At 42.8% G+C, this 16759-nt stretch overlaps 1 protein-coding gene across 2 annotated transcripts; it reads right to left on the bottom strand.

Moving 5' to 3' along the window:
* Nucleotides 1-943: 943 nt before the first annotated feature.
* On the bottom strand, nucleotides 944-14641 carry LOC125289897 (polyadenylate-binding protein-interacting protein 2B-like). 2 transcript variants are annotated; one of them, XM_048237003.1, is made up of 4 exons: nucleotides 14459-14641; nucleotides 3381-3541; nucleotides 2872-3042; nucleotides 944-1866 (listed from the first exon to the last, which is right to left on the bottom strand). In XM_048237003.1, the coding sequence occupies exons 2-4, from the start codon at nucleotides 3528-3530 to the stop codon at nucleotides 1810-1812; spliced, it is 378 nt and encodes a 125-aa protein (XP_048092960.1). In that variant the 5' UTR covers nucleotides 3531-3541; nucleotides 14459-14641; the 3' UTR covers nucleotides 944-1809. The 2 variants fall into 2 exon arrangements, with proteins under 2 accessions (XP_048092960.1, XP_048092959.1); XM_048237002.1 differs by lacking the exon at nucleotides 14459-14641 and adding an exon at nucleotides 13724-13865.
* Between the last annotated feature and the right edge of the window lie 2118 nt (nucleotides 14642-16759).

Genomic DNA, 16759 nt, shown 5'->3' with positions numbered 1-16759 from the left:
GCCAAAATAAACAATGACTTCTCAACGTTAAAGGTGCTCTAAACGATGCAACGAGGCGAAAACATTTTTTGGCACTTACAGCAAACATCACCTCACCATCCGCTAGCTGTCTGTCTCCTGAAGACAAAAAAAAACACTATCTCTGTGGACAGCCCAGGCTCCAAAAACGGCAACAAAAACAACCTAGGCAAACCTAGCCCATAAAAACATATACTGTTCCAGCAAATCACAGACGAGATGCACGTTTAGGAGAGTTTCAATTGCACAGGAGGGAGGGGGAGGAAGTAGCGAGCTAGCTCTGTTTTGTTTGAATGTCAACAGAAGTGACGTTACCCAGCATCGCTTAGAGCACCTTTAAGAGCATTAATATTGTAGAGGTCACCTCCACAGCACAGGGTACATTCACTTCACTAGTAATTTCCTCTGGTGCTGATCTTTAGGAGGTTGCTTAAAAGGTGTAGCCTCCACAAGAAAAGTACACATAATTACTACACACACACACACACACACACATTATCTACACAGCTCTCATTACAAATCAGGAAATACAAATCAGGGCACTGAAAAATGTAACAAAATAATGACATGACAAAAACCGGACCAGTTGAATGTTGATAATGTCAATACCATCCATACAGTTCATTGTGGACTGTATTGTTTTATACCTAGAATTAGGTCATGGTCAATCAAAATTTGTTAAGTTACAGCACTGTGGAGGGCTTAAGAGTCAGAGTCAGAGATCTCCTATACCGTTGAAAAGTATTATTTCTTGTGGTTGTAATTATCTGACATGAAAGTACTGTATTCACCCTTAAGTCCCTTATTGCCTGGCTCTTGTGACAACTATGCTCCGATGCGGATTTCACTAGATATTGAATGGTATTGAATCTTCAACAGACTTGAACAAGTGACCAAACAAAAAAAAGACGATACAAATCACCTGCACTTTTCAACTTTTATTTGTCTTTTTTTCTTCATTTTTTGAAATGAATTTTCATACTTTTTTTGTCAGGATTTCAACTCAAATCAAAATGCGATTCCATGGGAATTTTCCCAAAGCCTTTCCTTATCAATCCACCCACATCAAGAGGCCAACCAACGAAACACGTTCAAACAAACATCCAATCACCTGACCCCCTTCCCTTCCTCTCCCGCCCCCAACCGCCTGGCCAACAAACCAAACAGAGGACACGGCTACTTGAGACGGACATGACAACTTTCTCCTGAAGACAAGAAAAGAAAAAAAGGAAAACAACAACAACAAAAAAAAAAAAACACTGCAGAACATGAAACCCTGATTGAGCAAATACTGCTATACCACAAAGACTAACATGATCTGTCTTTTTTTGTAATGTTCTGTTTTTCGTAACTCATAAAAGCGCGAGAGGAAAATAATTGAGAGTGGGTGAAATAACATTGATCTACTCCAGAGTATTATGTAGATAGAGTGGCTCCAAAACAAACAAAAAACAAAAAAGAAAAAAAAAAGAAAAAGCTCCGTTGGCCACTGTTCCCCTTCGTTTTTTTTTTTTAACATATACTGAACGGATACTTTAAGGAAAAAAAAAAAAAAAGAAGAAAAAAAGGCTTACAGACGAGGTTCCCACCCAGAGCCTCCCGATCCAAGGCTTCCCCCCATAGCATCATCATCTGCCCCCCCATCCCCATTTCTCAAAACAAGTATGTGTCTGTTTACATGTATGTTTATCTGTGAGTGTGTGTGTGTATGGCCACGGTCACCGTGGTCACAAGAGTCTCTGTTTATGTCTGTGTGTGTGTGTGTGTGTGTGAGGGTGGGAGGGAGGCCCTCTAATATTTCACTCCCGGGACAAACTCCTTCGCCTCGGGGTTCAAGCTGCTCTTGCGCTGTGTGGATACAAAGGGAAAATCGACAGAGAGAGAGAGAGAGAAAAAATAGAAAAATGTTAGTCTAAGATCCAAGCATTCCTGCAGTATTTTGTAACCACTGGGATTACAGTCAAGTAAATGAAGCCTGAGCCCAATCTAGGTTCCATTATGAGAGTCCTGTGACATCTGTGGTGATGAGGACACAGTAGAGCACAGCTGCACTCTGGGGAATGCTGAAGGCATTTTGACATGGGGACCCCATACCAGAGCATGCTGCTTTGATATTCTCCACCACCACAAAATTGGCTGACCAATTTTAGGTGAAATTTAGGTGAAATGACCAGATGTATGGGACTTAAGGCCAACGCCCACTGGCAGGGGCTGATGCCCGTCAAGTGACGCCAAAGTTAAAAACTCCATTACTTTTAACGGAGCAAAGCCCACTGGCAGCAGCTGACGCCCGTTGATGCCACCGTTCATAAAATTCTCTTGAGCGTCAAATCCATAGACGGGAATGTCGTCGCCAGTGGACGTTGGCCTCTAGACCAGGCTCATCTGGTTTTTACAAAACTAGTGTGGTCTTGGCTCTGCCCATCAATATAAAATCAGACAGCCTATTACTTCACTATCCCTCCTTCAGAGAAATAATAATAGTATTTTATATAATAATTCTATATAACAAACATATAAGATATATACTGTATTTTCCAGACTATAAGTCGCACCGGAGTATATGTCGCATCAGTCAAAACTTGTCTCATGAAGAGGAAAAAAACATAAATATATGTGTTGCACCTGAGTCGCAGGACAAGCCAAACTATGAAAAAAAAAGTGTGACTTATAGTCCGGAAAATACGGTAATATAAAATAATAATGATCATAATCTTCCACATTTCAAAAGTTTTCTATATATTCTGTGAGAGTGAGGCTCCTGGAGACAGCAGAGGTTTCCCATTGGGTTTGTTAAACCCTCCTCCTCTCGTCCACACAGTGCCATGGAACCCTCAGAGGACTGGCGCTCACCACGATGTCCTCCTGGTTGCCGTCGTTGACCGACAGACCGTTGAGCTGCTGCTGGATCTGGCCCACCGACGGGAGGTCCCTCGCCGGGATGAACCAGTCCTGGTCCTCCTCGTCCAGCATCTCCTGGAAACAGCGCTCCAGGAACTCCTGCTCCAGCAGCTCCTCCTCCACCTGACCAGGGAGAGGGAGGCGGACGCGGGGACCGAGAGTGAGGGAGGTGGGACCAAGTGAGGACGAAGAGGAGGAAGTTAACGGACGTTGTAAGCAGTGTTCAAAGTAACCCCCCAATAATAATTAAGTTAATAATATCAAATATCACCAATGAAAATAATGAGTTTTCATATTAACAAAAAGCTAAACATACAAACCAAACTCTGAAACAGAATTCATTAAATAACTGTAAGGTCTAGAAGCATGATCTGTGCCTGTAGTATGAATGTGTACATGCACACCAATATGAAAGAATGTCTCAGAGCATGAAGGTGTGTTTGTGTGTATCGTTTCCTCACCTGCCGATTGTACTCTTCCTCGTTCTCCATCCACATGTACTCGGCAAAGGGGTTGGACTCGCCCTCTGAATGCCCATTGGCCACCGGCTCTTTGCCCTCCTTCCCTGGAGCCCCACCCCCCGGCGTCTTGGCGACCTCTGGCCCACTCATCTCAGCTGGCTCTGCGAGAGACCAATGGAGAAAATGGACTCAGCGAAAAAACATAACAACAAGGCCAGCACATCTCCACAGATATACTTCCCTATCCACACACACCTGCCAGTCAAATTCTTCATGTTAGTTGGGTAGGTTGTTATTTAAGCCAATCAAATAAATGACCAGAGGGCCGCAATCATTTCTTGCAGTGACATGTCCCCATCACCATGCAACATGTCCTTCTGAAAATACCTGACAGGCTTACAAAACCAAGCTTGCAACCCACACAGACCCAGCCAAAAGTCTCAAACAGGACTACGCCTAACTCTGCTTGAAAGAAAAACAGACTCTGTGTCTGTTAGAAGTGTGTACACAAGTGATTAAGACTAGCGAGGTTCAAATTCCTCCTAAACACCACAGGGGAACCATGACCTCCATTCAGGGTGGAAACAAAAACTTCTCGCTCCGTGAACAAGCTGCACCGTCCTCTACAGATACTACAAGAACATCCACATGTGTGCTCGCACACACACAGTCTCTTTCTCCCTCTCACACACACAGTGTCAATGGAATCAGTGTGACAGCAGACCTCAGAGAGCAAATCAGGGCTGCCAGCACAGGCACACCCTGAGAGGAGGCCACACATTGGTCCGTGGTGAGGCTGTGCTGACTGGCGCACTGAACTCCCGAGTCTCGAGGCATTCCTGCTCACCTCTATGGAAGATTTCCACTCTCCACCGTGCAGTGGCTCTCCCTTCCTATGCCAACGTCTAAAGTCTCACAGACACAAACGCACGGCTCTCTTAAATGTTCAGTTGTGCGTCTAATGGCTGTTCCATGTTGTCATTTGAGGCAGAGCCCTTCATACTTCTATGTGCCAAGAGGGCAAATGCTTGCGCTCTTAACTTTGCGGGCCAGACTGGTCGGCAGAAAATTAGGCCAGTGTTGTAGTTAGTGTATTGCAAAGAGCAGTAAACAGAGGTCAGTCCAATGCAACTTTGGTCATTTTAAGCAGCATTTCAAGCAATCAAACTACTGAAAAGTCTGGATATCAACAGATCTCAACATAGCTGAAAGCAATGGGGGAAAGCTTAAAGTTATACCATTGTTTTTGTAGGACCATTTTGGCCCTCATCTTCACTACTATGGCGTTTGAGTTCCTGAAGCAGAACTATTTTAAAATGTCATCGTCCCCGTACTCATTTGAAATCTTAATGTGGACAGCAAATCCACAAACATCTGAAAACGATGACAAAGACACTCATGTTCCCTTTCTGATCGGACCTTATCAGCCAGATGTTTCTTTAACTTTCCACGACTCACTTTGACTTCTGCTACTAGCCTGTCAGTGGTGAATGCAACACTACAGACCGAAATACAAACGTTACTAGTCTTCCCGTCTTTGGTAGCATCTGTAGTGCAATTGAAAGTCGGCATTTGACCATGGTGACAATTGCGAATGGTCTTGTGATTTGTGCATTTCACGTGGCCCCATTACTGTCTAGGTGTCCCATGCAAACAAGATTCACAAGCCCCATTAGAACTCTTCCTGCTCATATGGAGGCCAGTGTAAAGTGCTCCGGATTGGTACTGTACTGTGACCTATCTGTTGTCTGCTTGGCAGTGTCCCTGTCTGGTTCTTGTCGTCTCCGTTGCTTGGAGGCGCTGGCAGGGAGCACATTTCTTTTGGCAAATGCTGGATATCACTAATCCTCTGCAGCCCAACCCCTCCCTCCCTTCCTCACTTGTTCACTCCCTCCATCGGAACAGGTAATCCAGAGGAAGAGGAGCAGACATTGCATACTAACTATGGACATGCATCAAACCAGATACACCGCAGTCAGATTGCTCAATGCGAGTCACTGTGTGAGTGTGTGAGTGTGAGTGTGTGGGGCTTCCAATTTCAGTTCACCAGAGACTAGGTCTGGCTTAAGTGTGAAATTTAGGCCACATCCACATGTACCAAAACAATCAGAGTGTAATTGTAGGTAATGTCATGTATGAAAACTAGTATTGCTAAGCAAGAGAGTTCCATTATCAGCATCATAGTTGGCCCCACAAAGCTTCCGTTTTAACATTCCATATGTTATCTTAATGCAGAGGAAGTAGATTGGGGCCCAAATAGAATGTTCAAGCATTGTTTTTGTTTTTATTGTTGAAAGGGTCTATAATGAGTGTCAAGTCGAGGGAAGCTGAGGTGTGGCGATGACATCATCGATACGCAAGTATGCAGCTGAGCCATTGAATGAACACATCCATCAGCACTGACTGTGTTGCTGATGCACGTTTCCTCATTTGCCTTACACACACATCTATCCTTCCTTTATGCACACATCTCTGTGACAGCCTATTGGTGGATCTAACACATAGGCTAGTCCCCCCCCCCCCAGTAGTCCTTATACAAAAAAGAATCTCAGCTCACTCTCTTCACACACTCACCCAATCTTTCCTCATTGTCTCCTGCCAGACACACACACACACACACAGAAAGGTGACCGCTGCCTCTCTTCCACTGCGCTCACCCCTCCCCTCCACACCCCTCCCCTCCCTCTCTTATGACATAGGAGAGTGAGCTGGAACTCTTGTTGCATAAGCAGAGGAGGAGGGAGGGGGGTTGGATTATAAAAAGCAGCGCGCTTGGCTACGTTCACACAGGGCGACGGGCCCGAGCCACTTTACACAACACCCTCATCCAGAGTCCCTCCCCTACCCACCCCGCCCTGGGACGAGGCCTGAGCCGCACGTCATCACAGCTGTGGCGACGGCACTACATCTGGGTCAAGCTGATCACGTTTACCCTCTCATTTTCACAAGGAGCAGGGCAGACATTGATTAAGGAAATGCAAAACAAAGAAAACAGAACCCCTTAAATAAAAATGGGCCTGTTAAATTGACCGTGGGCCAAGATATTTTCCACATTAAAAAAGTAAACACCATAAAGATGTACATGTACACACAGAGATTGTGCTTCTCTGTTTCCAGGGCCCCCTCATTTTACAGTGAGAGTTTTCCACATATGAAGCCAATAGCTCACACGGCAACTCCTCGACCCAACCTTGGCCAAAGGGCCATTCCAAGCCCACCTCAGGACACAGACGGACGGACACACACACACACACACCTACCTGAGCAGATCTGGGATCAGTGTGAATATTGCTCTGAGGCTTTGAGTATGGGCTAAAAAAAGGCTGCCAAGCCATTTGCTGGACTGCACCTATTAACCCAATGAGTGTAAGCGTGTGTGTAACGACACCGTAACCATCGTTCTTGTCTGGTGTGACACATAGACCCCTGCACCAGCAGCCTCTCTGACATTCTGCTGACAGAGGATCAATTATTAACACAAGATGAGGCACACACACACACACACACACACACACACACACACACACACAAAGAGGACACTCTGCTCCAGAACAGTCACTTTCCAGTAGGCTCTACTACTTAGGTGAGAATTTACCAGATCACCCCCATAAATGTTCTTTCCATCCCAAGAAAGAGCAAGATACCCCATACCATAGGCCTACAGTTCAACGTCTCAGAGAAATATAACCGTAAGTTCAATATGCAGGCCTAGGCCTAACAAGCCCAACAGAAGCCACACAACAACCTTTTATAAATAATAGCTAGATGTTTAGCTCAAGTCTTCTGGGCAAGACTGTAAGCTTATGCTTCACTGCTCAAGATCAACAATTTGCACTAAAAACAACAATTTATAACCTTATGAGTGAATTCTAATATTGGCTCATAGGAAGCTAATCAACACAGGTCCGTTTCAGTGCAGAGACATCATCTGCTAGAGCTGTGACAGGAGAAACACACAACCCGACCGACACCACCAAACAAACATCTCCTTAACTCACACCCACTGCTGACCAGGCCATGTCAGATGCCAGAGGGAGGGAGGGATTAAAAGCAACAGAGGAGCTAAACGCAGTGCCGGAACAAGGCCTTCCCCGCATCTCTAATCCAACCCGTATTCATTAGCAGCTTAAAAAAGCAGGTTAAGACCAGTGGGGTCGCAGCAATCCAACTTGGGAGTCTCTTTAGGTGTTCGGGAGCAGTTGTGACTCCTGCTCCCCAGAGGAGCTAGACAGTGCTGTGGTACCCACAGCCAAGGTCATATGCTAAGAAAGAATGGAGCAGAAGGTGCGCCAAAATGTATCCCTGCCCTGTGGTAAGGGTCTATGGGCAAAGGAGCTTACCATGGGACTGCATTTAAATTGCAAATTTCACAATGTGAACAGTCCGCTAGGAGAATGCCTCTAGACTTGCTCACCTTGTATAACGGCTACTCAACACCTAAGGGCCTCTAGGCTGAGATAAGGTTCAAGTGACAAAAGAGGAATGTAAGTGAAGGTTCTCTCACAGAGAGAGAGAGCGAGAGAGAAAGAAGGAGAGAAAGAAAATAAGAAAGGGACACACACACAAGGCTTCCAGATAATGGTGTAGTGCTGGGCGGTATACCGGTTCACACCGTATACCGGTGTATATTTTCGTTATGATATGAATTTTTAATATACCGCCATACCGGTGTATTTGCTTACACTAACGTTAGGGAATGCGCGTCGCGACAGTGTTTCAGACGGACTTTTTTCACGCGACGCATGGTGCGACTGCGCAGGCATAGTGAGGGTAAACACAAAACACCTTCAGTTTTTCCCCTGAAGTATGACCCTTAAGGCTTAATTTCTCGTTAGGTAAGGGGTTTATTTAAGGGTGTTGCACAGAATGCCTTAAATTGTTTCTTTAGTTAAGGAAAAACGTTAAGGGATACTGCATTGAAAGGGATTTACCGTCACGAAAATTCTATTGAGATTGTTCAACAGCTGTAACTAGCTGGCTAGTAGGTGATGTTAGTTAGCAACCCACCGAACACAGTGAAGTTTAATGATCTTATCATTCATCTCACCTTATTTTTCGCTGAAATTATCCAGGTCGCAAGTAAAGCATGTTATAGACGTGAACTGAGCAACAATAGCTGGCTAGTTAGAAATGATCCTGACTGTCATCAGTGCACCAAAACTAACTTTTTTGTTAATGTTTTGCCTAGCGAACCGAACCGAAGCTTGGCAGGCTAACAAGACATCCACATGAAACGTTAGCCTACCACTAACGTCATGCAAACCATACAATAACAATAAGGCATGTTTCTGATAGGCCTATTTGACAGAGTAAGCATATTAGCAGAGAGGTTTTATTTTAAAATTGTATAATTTTCAAAAAAGTATAATTATTGCAAGTTGCACTACTTTTTGTATTGGTTTTATACAAGAGGTTTGTAAAATTTGCACAGTAAAAGTTCTGTATTTTGACTGCAATTGTCTTTGCATTCTGATTAGATTCTATATTAGAATCATGAGTGGCTGTTTGTAAACAGCATCATTTTCTGGGGCCATGCAAAACTGCATTACCACTAGTGTGGGGTTATTCTACATGACAGTAAAATAGATCATCCTTAGTCAATGTACTGCAGCAATTCCTCTCTCAACCTGTAGAAAATGCTGTGAACATCTGATTATGCATGGAAAAAAAATCCTGTCATATACCGTGAAACCGTAAGAATTTTGAAAAATACCGTGATATACATTTTTGGTCATACCGCCCAGCACTATAATGGTGTCCTTCATTTGTACTCGAAAGTCGTTTTCCCAGTTGTTTTTACTAGTTACAAACAGGAAGTTGCAGATGAAATATCCACTGAAGTCGTAATTCCCACTTGTCAACTCGTTTGAACCCCAAGTTCGAATTTACATGAAGAATGCATCCAGCCATATTAAATGTGAGCCGCTTATGAGCAATTTTATCCTATTGTGTCTCATAGTATCCCATCTCTATTTGTGGCAATGCTACTACGATGTATGTGCAAAATACTGTGCAATGCTTCGCTTCAAACTGGTATTGCTGTATCTGGTAATAATCGCTAACAACAGACAATTGCTAACAAATTGCAGCATCTTGTTCTTACGACCTGTTAACAACTGGAGCGCATTCAACTCAGCTTTTACTAGGATGTGAAGTGATGTCATTCAGTCACCAGATACAACTTATGAGACAAACGGAACGCAGCATAGCTACACTTTCAAGACTCCACACAGGTGATCCACAAATGGCAATAATAAGGGGTCTAAAAACGTATCTGTTCAGCTTACACTTAATTAATTAAGTGATTTTATGAGTTATGGTTTTGTGTATTTATGGTATTGTTTATATTCATTATTGACCGACTGTTGATAACAGGGCTTGAAAACTAAATAATTTTTCAAACGTTCCGTTCCGAACGGTTCAGGTAGGCCTATGTTTAACGTTTTTGTTCTTGCATGCGTTCCGCCACCAACATATCGGTCCTGAACCGGTTCGGAACGCAAAATATCGTTCGTTCTTAAAGTTCCGGCAGTGTTTGGTGGGCCTATCAAGTCTATTTTTGTGGACTTTACCTTAGAATAGACGTAGGCTACTCATTATTTCCCCTTGATTTAGCCTATATCGTAGCTATGCCCAAAAATAATAAATCACAGGCGGCATCCAAAAACATTCAGATGGGCTATCCATCCCATAACCTACAGACTTACTGTAGGCCTAACCTATGCCTATAATAATAATTTATCAAAAATATTTCTGGATACGTGCTAAACTCCTTACCTGGTTGTAGCCTAAGTTTTATCCATATGGAAATCTTCAAAGGCTTGCGCTATAATTCCAACCCTGTTTATAAACTAACCTGTCTGTTGCTGACAAGGCCCATCTCAAATTTCCCGTTTAACTCTTCTACATAGAATAGGCTATAATTGCGCAAACATTTCAAATCCCGACTTTAAAACGACAAGGCTTGGACAGGCAAAATAGGCTATTACGCATAGGCTACAAACAATTTCCAAATCAGTTTCAGTAGCCTACGCTTTCTGAGCTGGCCAAAGATCCAAAGTGGCAGACGGATAGGTTACATTACAACAGCAAGACAAAATATACACATTTGGACCAAAGGTCCATTTTTATTTTTTTTTTTTTTAAACTGCAGAAATCAAATTATTAGGCTGTTATATAGAGAGCGAAAAAAAAAACGTTATTAACGGTTTTGTGGATTTCAGAATAACGTTTCTGTTCCGGAACAGTTGAAGACCGTTTTGTTTTCGTTTCCGTTTCCGCTCCTCGTAAAATTCCGTTTGTTTTCGTTCCTTGAACCGGTTCGGAGCCCTGGTTGATAATGACATTATTGATATTATTGCTATTTTCCTTAATGTAGTCTTACCAACTTTTTGTTTGTGAACAGTTTACTGTTCAATTTTAACTATAGTATTATTTTATTTTGTAAGTAGCTTTGGACAAATGACATAACCATAACACTCTCCTCTTGAGGCAAGTCAATCAAAAGTAGTGACATTTGGATGTCCAAAGGTTAGCAACACTATGCAGTTCAAACAACTTAAATTACATTCAACTAAATTCACTTACATTCAACAGTTTATTTGCTGCTGCAGTTGTTAACCATTTCTTCATCTTCAAATGTAACCCACCTGACCGCTTTATAAACTCAACCTTCACAAAGCCAGCAAACTAATCATCCCACACTTCCATTCAATGAACACTGAATCCTTCACATTCAACAAACTAAATCAAAACTTTATAAACTTCTACTGAAATCTGCCCCACAAAGAGTCTGAGTTAAGGTCCACGGATTTGACACCAACTCCATTGATTTTCCCATTTACTTGAAAGCTCATTTGAACAGTCAAAGGTGGCAATTATTTAGATAACAGCTAACTATACCTGGCCATTGGTGTTCTTGATATAGTGAAGGTGTGTCATTTGACAGCAACAGACATGATAGTCACCAACTCTGGACTGGAATGACAAATTGGAGTGATAACAAAGAAAGACAACAAACCGAAAACAGAAGGCAGGAAAGGGGAGAAGAGGACACCTCCCCTCCTCCTACTTGCTCTGCCTGCGACATAAAAACCTGCAGGTCAAGCGGACAAATGTTCAGTCGGCCAAGTGGGCTGTTGGCATGCAACCCGAAGGCTAGGGGAGCTTGCCAGCAACGGTGTTGGCAACTAGTAAGGGTAGGAGAGGAGGTGGGACAGGAAAAGGGAAGGAACACATGCGAGAGTGAGAGAGAGAGATAGAGAAACAGACAGACACAGGGGCTGTGGAAACCAAAGAGTCTGATAAACAGCTCCTATTTCCAACTCTACTGATCATTGCCAACCAGGTGCGAGATGCCAAGGAATCTGATGCCAGTTTATCTTAGTTGTACCCATGTATCAGGGAGCCTGACAACTGAGATACAGGATGTAAATACAAATGCATTTCTTGGCACACAGATTTGACCATATGTCCCCTAATCAACAGCCTAAAAAGGTAACGCACCCCCGCAACAATGCCGCAATCTACTGGTTTGAATCTCAGGTCAAACTGACAAACCACAAATTGACTGATACGCAAGTGGACCAAGGCGAAAACAGCTGTTATGCTGGCCTAAAAAACTTTGATAACACGTGAACAGAAGAGAACACTGGTTTTCAATGTCGCCGCTAGACAAGTGACACTTGTGAGGCGAAACAAAACACAAAACACGTGTTGCGATGTCTAAACGAGTGTTCAGAGTTAGATGAATAACCGACCAGCCAGCGGATGCCTACCAGATACAGTGTATTAATAAGCTTAGCTTCCATACAAAAGAACGCCTAGGTTACATAATTGCATCGCTGTGTGGCGAACAGAGATAATAAAAATACTAAATAAAATAAAAACTTTAATGGCGTGTTTACAATCAGTAACAATGTGACAGCGCTGCAAGATTACATAGGGAACAAACGTTATGTAACGTTATGCGACGCCTAAATAGTTACTGATTCCAGCTAGCACAACGTTACGGACGTGCACCTTGAAATAACCATCCAGGACACTGGAGCTGAGGTTCACTAACGGTTGTTGTGCCACATACCTAGGCTAATAACACCAATCCGTCATTGAACTAGTATACGTCAACATTGGCTTTAATTCACCCACATGTCCAAAGAGCACCGTCATTAGTGTGATAAACTAAACAAACAAAACCATAGTAGGATGCTACACATAAGAGCTAACAGTTGGCCACTCGTGCTGACGTACCCCCAAACTAACGTTAACAAAATTACGTGGACGTTATCTAACTTTGCATATTTATCACAAATGCAACAAAACATTTCAATACTTCACATGGAAACACAGACATCTAACATTTGACCAACCTAACTTTGTAACTGTAACATTAACTTTTTCCGAGCAACAAAAGACATAAGTGGTAGAACTTGTAACGTTAACGTTAAAACGACGTATGTTGTCGTTGACATAGCTTGGATGGCTATCTAACGTTAGCGTGCTAGATTCAGGCAAAACTCCATATCCCGCAACTGTGTTACTATTCGGAAAAACATGTTTTCAGATGTTAGCATCTATAATATCGTATCCATCAATAACCTCATTTCACATGGGACTTTATATTTCAGCAACAAATTAGTTAGTTAGCTAGACAGTCTACTTTTAGATCTGACAAAGCCTTTTCCCATCAAGGTTAACTGTTCGCTGCAACAGGCCGCGCTACACTTATGATAAGGGACACGACTAGCTAGCTAGACTAGCTAGCTATAGCATGTTAGCTGGCTTTCAAGCTGGCTTTTTCATGTTAGCTTGCCTCCTTTTTGTCTAGAGCTAACGTTAACTAAGTGCCTTTCAGAAGACAGCGGATGTTTATGAAGGACCACTAACAATTAGTCATTTATTCACTACTCCACTTGTTCAGGAAGATGCCATAATTTATGAAAATAGTAGTAACTAGGTAAATTTCTGACCTAATTTTAGTGACAACGCACGACATAACAATGGCTAACTAACGTTAGCTAACATTAACATGCTTCTATCCGACAACAAAGTAAAATGCTTCAACTGGCAAATTAATTGAAGGCTGACAATCGAGTAAATTTACTTGATCTGACGAATTAGATTACTAACGCCTGGATACCTTGCCTAACGATATTTTTTTGGGGACAAAGAATAGCTAACATTAACGTTACTGCACGATTGAATAACGCTCGCTACATCTAACGTGAGGTCCAGGCTTGCAAAACAAACATGGAATATGAGGAGATATTATAGCTAACAAATACATCTCGATTGCAGAATGTCAGTGTTGACAACCGACGATTGAAATAGCTTAATACCATTACCTGGCATGTTTTATCTTGTGAGGTTCCTCAAAATTACTACGAAGCTTATTCCAAACAACGTGTGGCACGATAATTCCTTCACTTGCAGCAGGGCAGCTACCGCTAGCTAGCGTTGGCTAAATGCATTATGGACACGATGGTCATGTGGTCCCAGCTTAAACAAACATTCAACGTTGCCACCTCCTCCTTCGAATACCCCCTCACAACACGCACACATGCGTGGCTTCCTCGAAGAGAATGGCACATTTCTTCCACATAAACTCAAACTCTAAAGACAATTGATAATATAACAGACACATAACTAAGCAAATATAATTGCAAAGAGTGAAAAGGCAAGAGTGGCTCAAACTTAGACGATGTGTGTTAAAGACTAGAAGGAATCACCCCCATCGACTTGCACAAAACAACGCTGCTGTCCTTTGTCGTGGACAAGCAACTTCAGATTTTAACCTCACCAAGAAAATCCCTAGTAGCCCATATGTGCCATTTCCCCCATAATGTTGTCAACATTTGCATGATCTGGGGAACTAAAGGCAAATATAAAAAGTTTATATTTTGCAAAACGCTTCGGTTTAAAGAAAAGAAAATATGCACATGAAATAGGCCTATGCTATGCGTAACATTTGCACCCAAAGGAAATGGGATATGCGAGTCGAAACAGCATGACATAACCTTTTGTAAAACGTTATTATAGACTTAGACTATCTGTCATGAAGCTGTAAATGGGCTACTCACCAAGTTCAAGGTATAAACAGCGATTTCAACCAGAGGCAGTAGCCTTGAAAATGACCAAAAGCAGCAATTCTGGTCAGTCAGATGACCAAGAAGAAAAGGATGAATAAAATAAAAGAAATATGTTACAATTGATGCAAATGTACCCCTTTTCTTTACAGTTTTGTCCAAACAGCTGCGCATTTGTTAAAAAAAATGTGCCACAACGGCAAGCAGGAAACAGTCACGTGACCACAATTGTGCAAGTATACACACTGATTGGTAGTTTTACGTTTCAATCAACATGGATATTGACATCATTTTATTACAACCACAATACAACACCATTCACAGAGAATGTTTTATGATATCATAAAGTATCCTATTTAATTTAGAAATGATGTATTGGTCATTATGCGTAAAGCAAACGATCGAATTCACTTTGTTCAAGGTCTCAAAAATCGTAGACAGAAACATTACATTTTTGTGCGCCCTACTAACCTATAGTAGGCCTATAGGCTAATTTTCGAAACTGAATCTCCTCGTGCGTTTTTCAGCTGTCTCGGTTGCTAACAGCTGTTTCACATATTACGTTAGTTTACGCCTAGACCTAGGCTACTTCGCCAGCTAGTAGGCTGCCTCTAAACTATCCTCTTTCCTTAACTTGAACATAGACATTTTTTGAATTTAAACAAAATGAATGACGATGTTGACAGAATAACTACAAATGCTGCGCCCTGATACAAGAAGCTAGGCCTATTTGATAGCCCACTATCGACTTGCAAAAACCTCTATAACTGGATAACTCGCAGTAGCTGCACTGAATTCTGTGTCCATCAAGTGGCGCCCAACTCAAATGTTCTAACCTTCCGTAACATGCTGCAAGTATGAGGCTAATTAGCACGTCACATGATTGGCCCAAGTGTGCCGTTTTATATAGGCTAAATATAAACAAATCTGCACTTTTGTGATATGATTGTAGTTTTTCCTGACAGTTCTATCAAGCCCGAGAGAGAGGAAAGCAAGGCTGCAATCACAGTCAAAGACACTGCTCATTCATACTGCCAACCAGATAGGCTACTGTAATTCAGGCCATCATTACTAGGCTACTCGAGAGTGTGACAGGAGGTCACTCCTGCAATGCACATGTGTGTTGTTTAGCCTAGTTTCTGTGTGTGTGTGACATGACCGTTCAAATGCAAGATCACTTTAAACGCAACGCCAGAGGACCAACAATACCACGGTCTCCGCGCTCCCAGGTAGTGGAAAGTCTGGAGGACTTCTGGATGTAATCCTGCTAATGCCAACACAGGACAGGCAGATTTATACTCCCCTAGCTGCCGAGTGAGTCACACTGAAAACAGTATGCCACGACCTGGATGACTGCTGGGTGAATGTGAGTAATGGCACTTTCCTCCTTTACCTCCAGACAACGCAGGCAAAGGGAGAAGGGGGCCTCTCAGTAATATAGCCCCATATAGAGGCCATTTATTATAGTCGCTGCGGGGAGTCTTGCCCCTTTACTCATTCCCTCGTTACGTATTCTCTCATACAAACTACCTCCACCATCGCTGACCACCCCACTCCCTCCCTCACACATGCAACGCTCACAGGCTATGAGCATAAATTAAAGTGGATGGCCCCTAAAACCTGAGCAACTACTTAAGAGTAGGCTACAAACAATTCTGTATATACTGTAAATATTTTAAATATGGATTGGTAAGGGGGGTATTCTTTGTAACCTTTCTAGTGTGTCTGTGCAGTACTACTGGCAATTTCCCACCATGTAACCTGTAGCCACTCAAGGCACAAACTACGCTGGGGTCATGGAGGGCACAAGGCGGGGCCTGAGGGCATAGTCATGGTGGGTGGGGGGAGAACTATGTTGATCATGCATCTAAATGAAAAATGTAAGGTCTACGTGTGTGTGTGTGTGTGTGTGTGTGTGTGTGTGTGTGTGTGCGCGCGCAAGGGTGGGAGCCCATTGCCTGAGGTGGGGACCGGAGGCACAGGAAAGGCAGGGGCGGAAGACACACACACTTACACACACATACGCTTGCATGTATAGACATACACACATAATTTAAAAACACCCAGTCTTTCCACACACCCACAATCTCAGCCATACATTCACAGACAGGAAGGAACATATTAGAACTCACGTACGCAATTTTGTACTCACACATTCACACCCTCACACACACATGCACACACTCACTCTCTCTCTCACGCATGCACACACACGCACACACATACACGCATGATGTATAATGATGAAGATGTTGCAAAGTTTTGCCTGAAAGTTTGCAGTGAAGATGTAACAGG

The sequence above is a fragment of the Alosa alosa genome, chromosome 24, assembly GCF_017589495.1.
Source record: "Alosa alosa isolate M-15738 ecotype Scorff River chromosome 24, AALO_Geno_1.1, whole genome shotgun sequence".
NCBI lineage: Eukaryota > Metazoa > Chordata > Actinopteri > Clupeiformes > Clupeidae > Alosa > Alosa alosa.
This window is presented reverse-complemented; position numbering and strand designations above follow the sequence as displayed.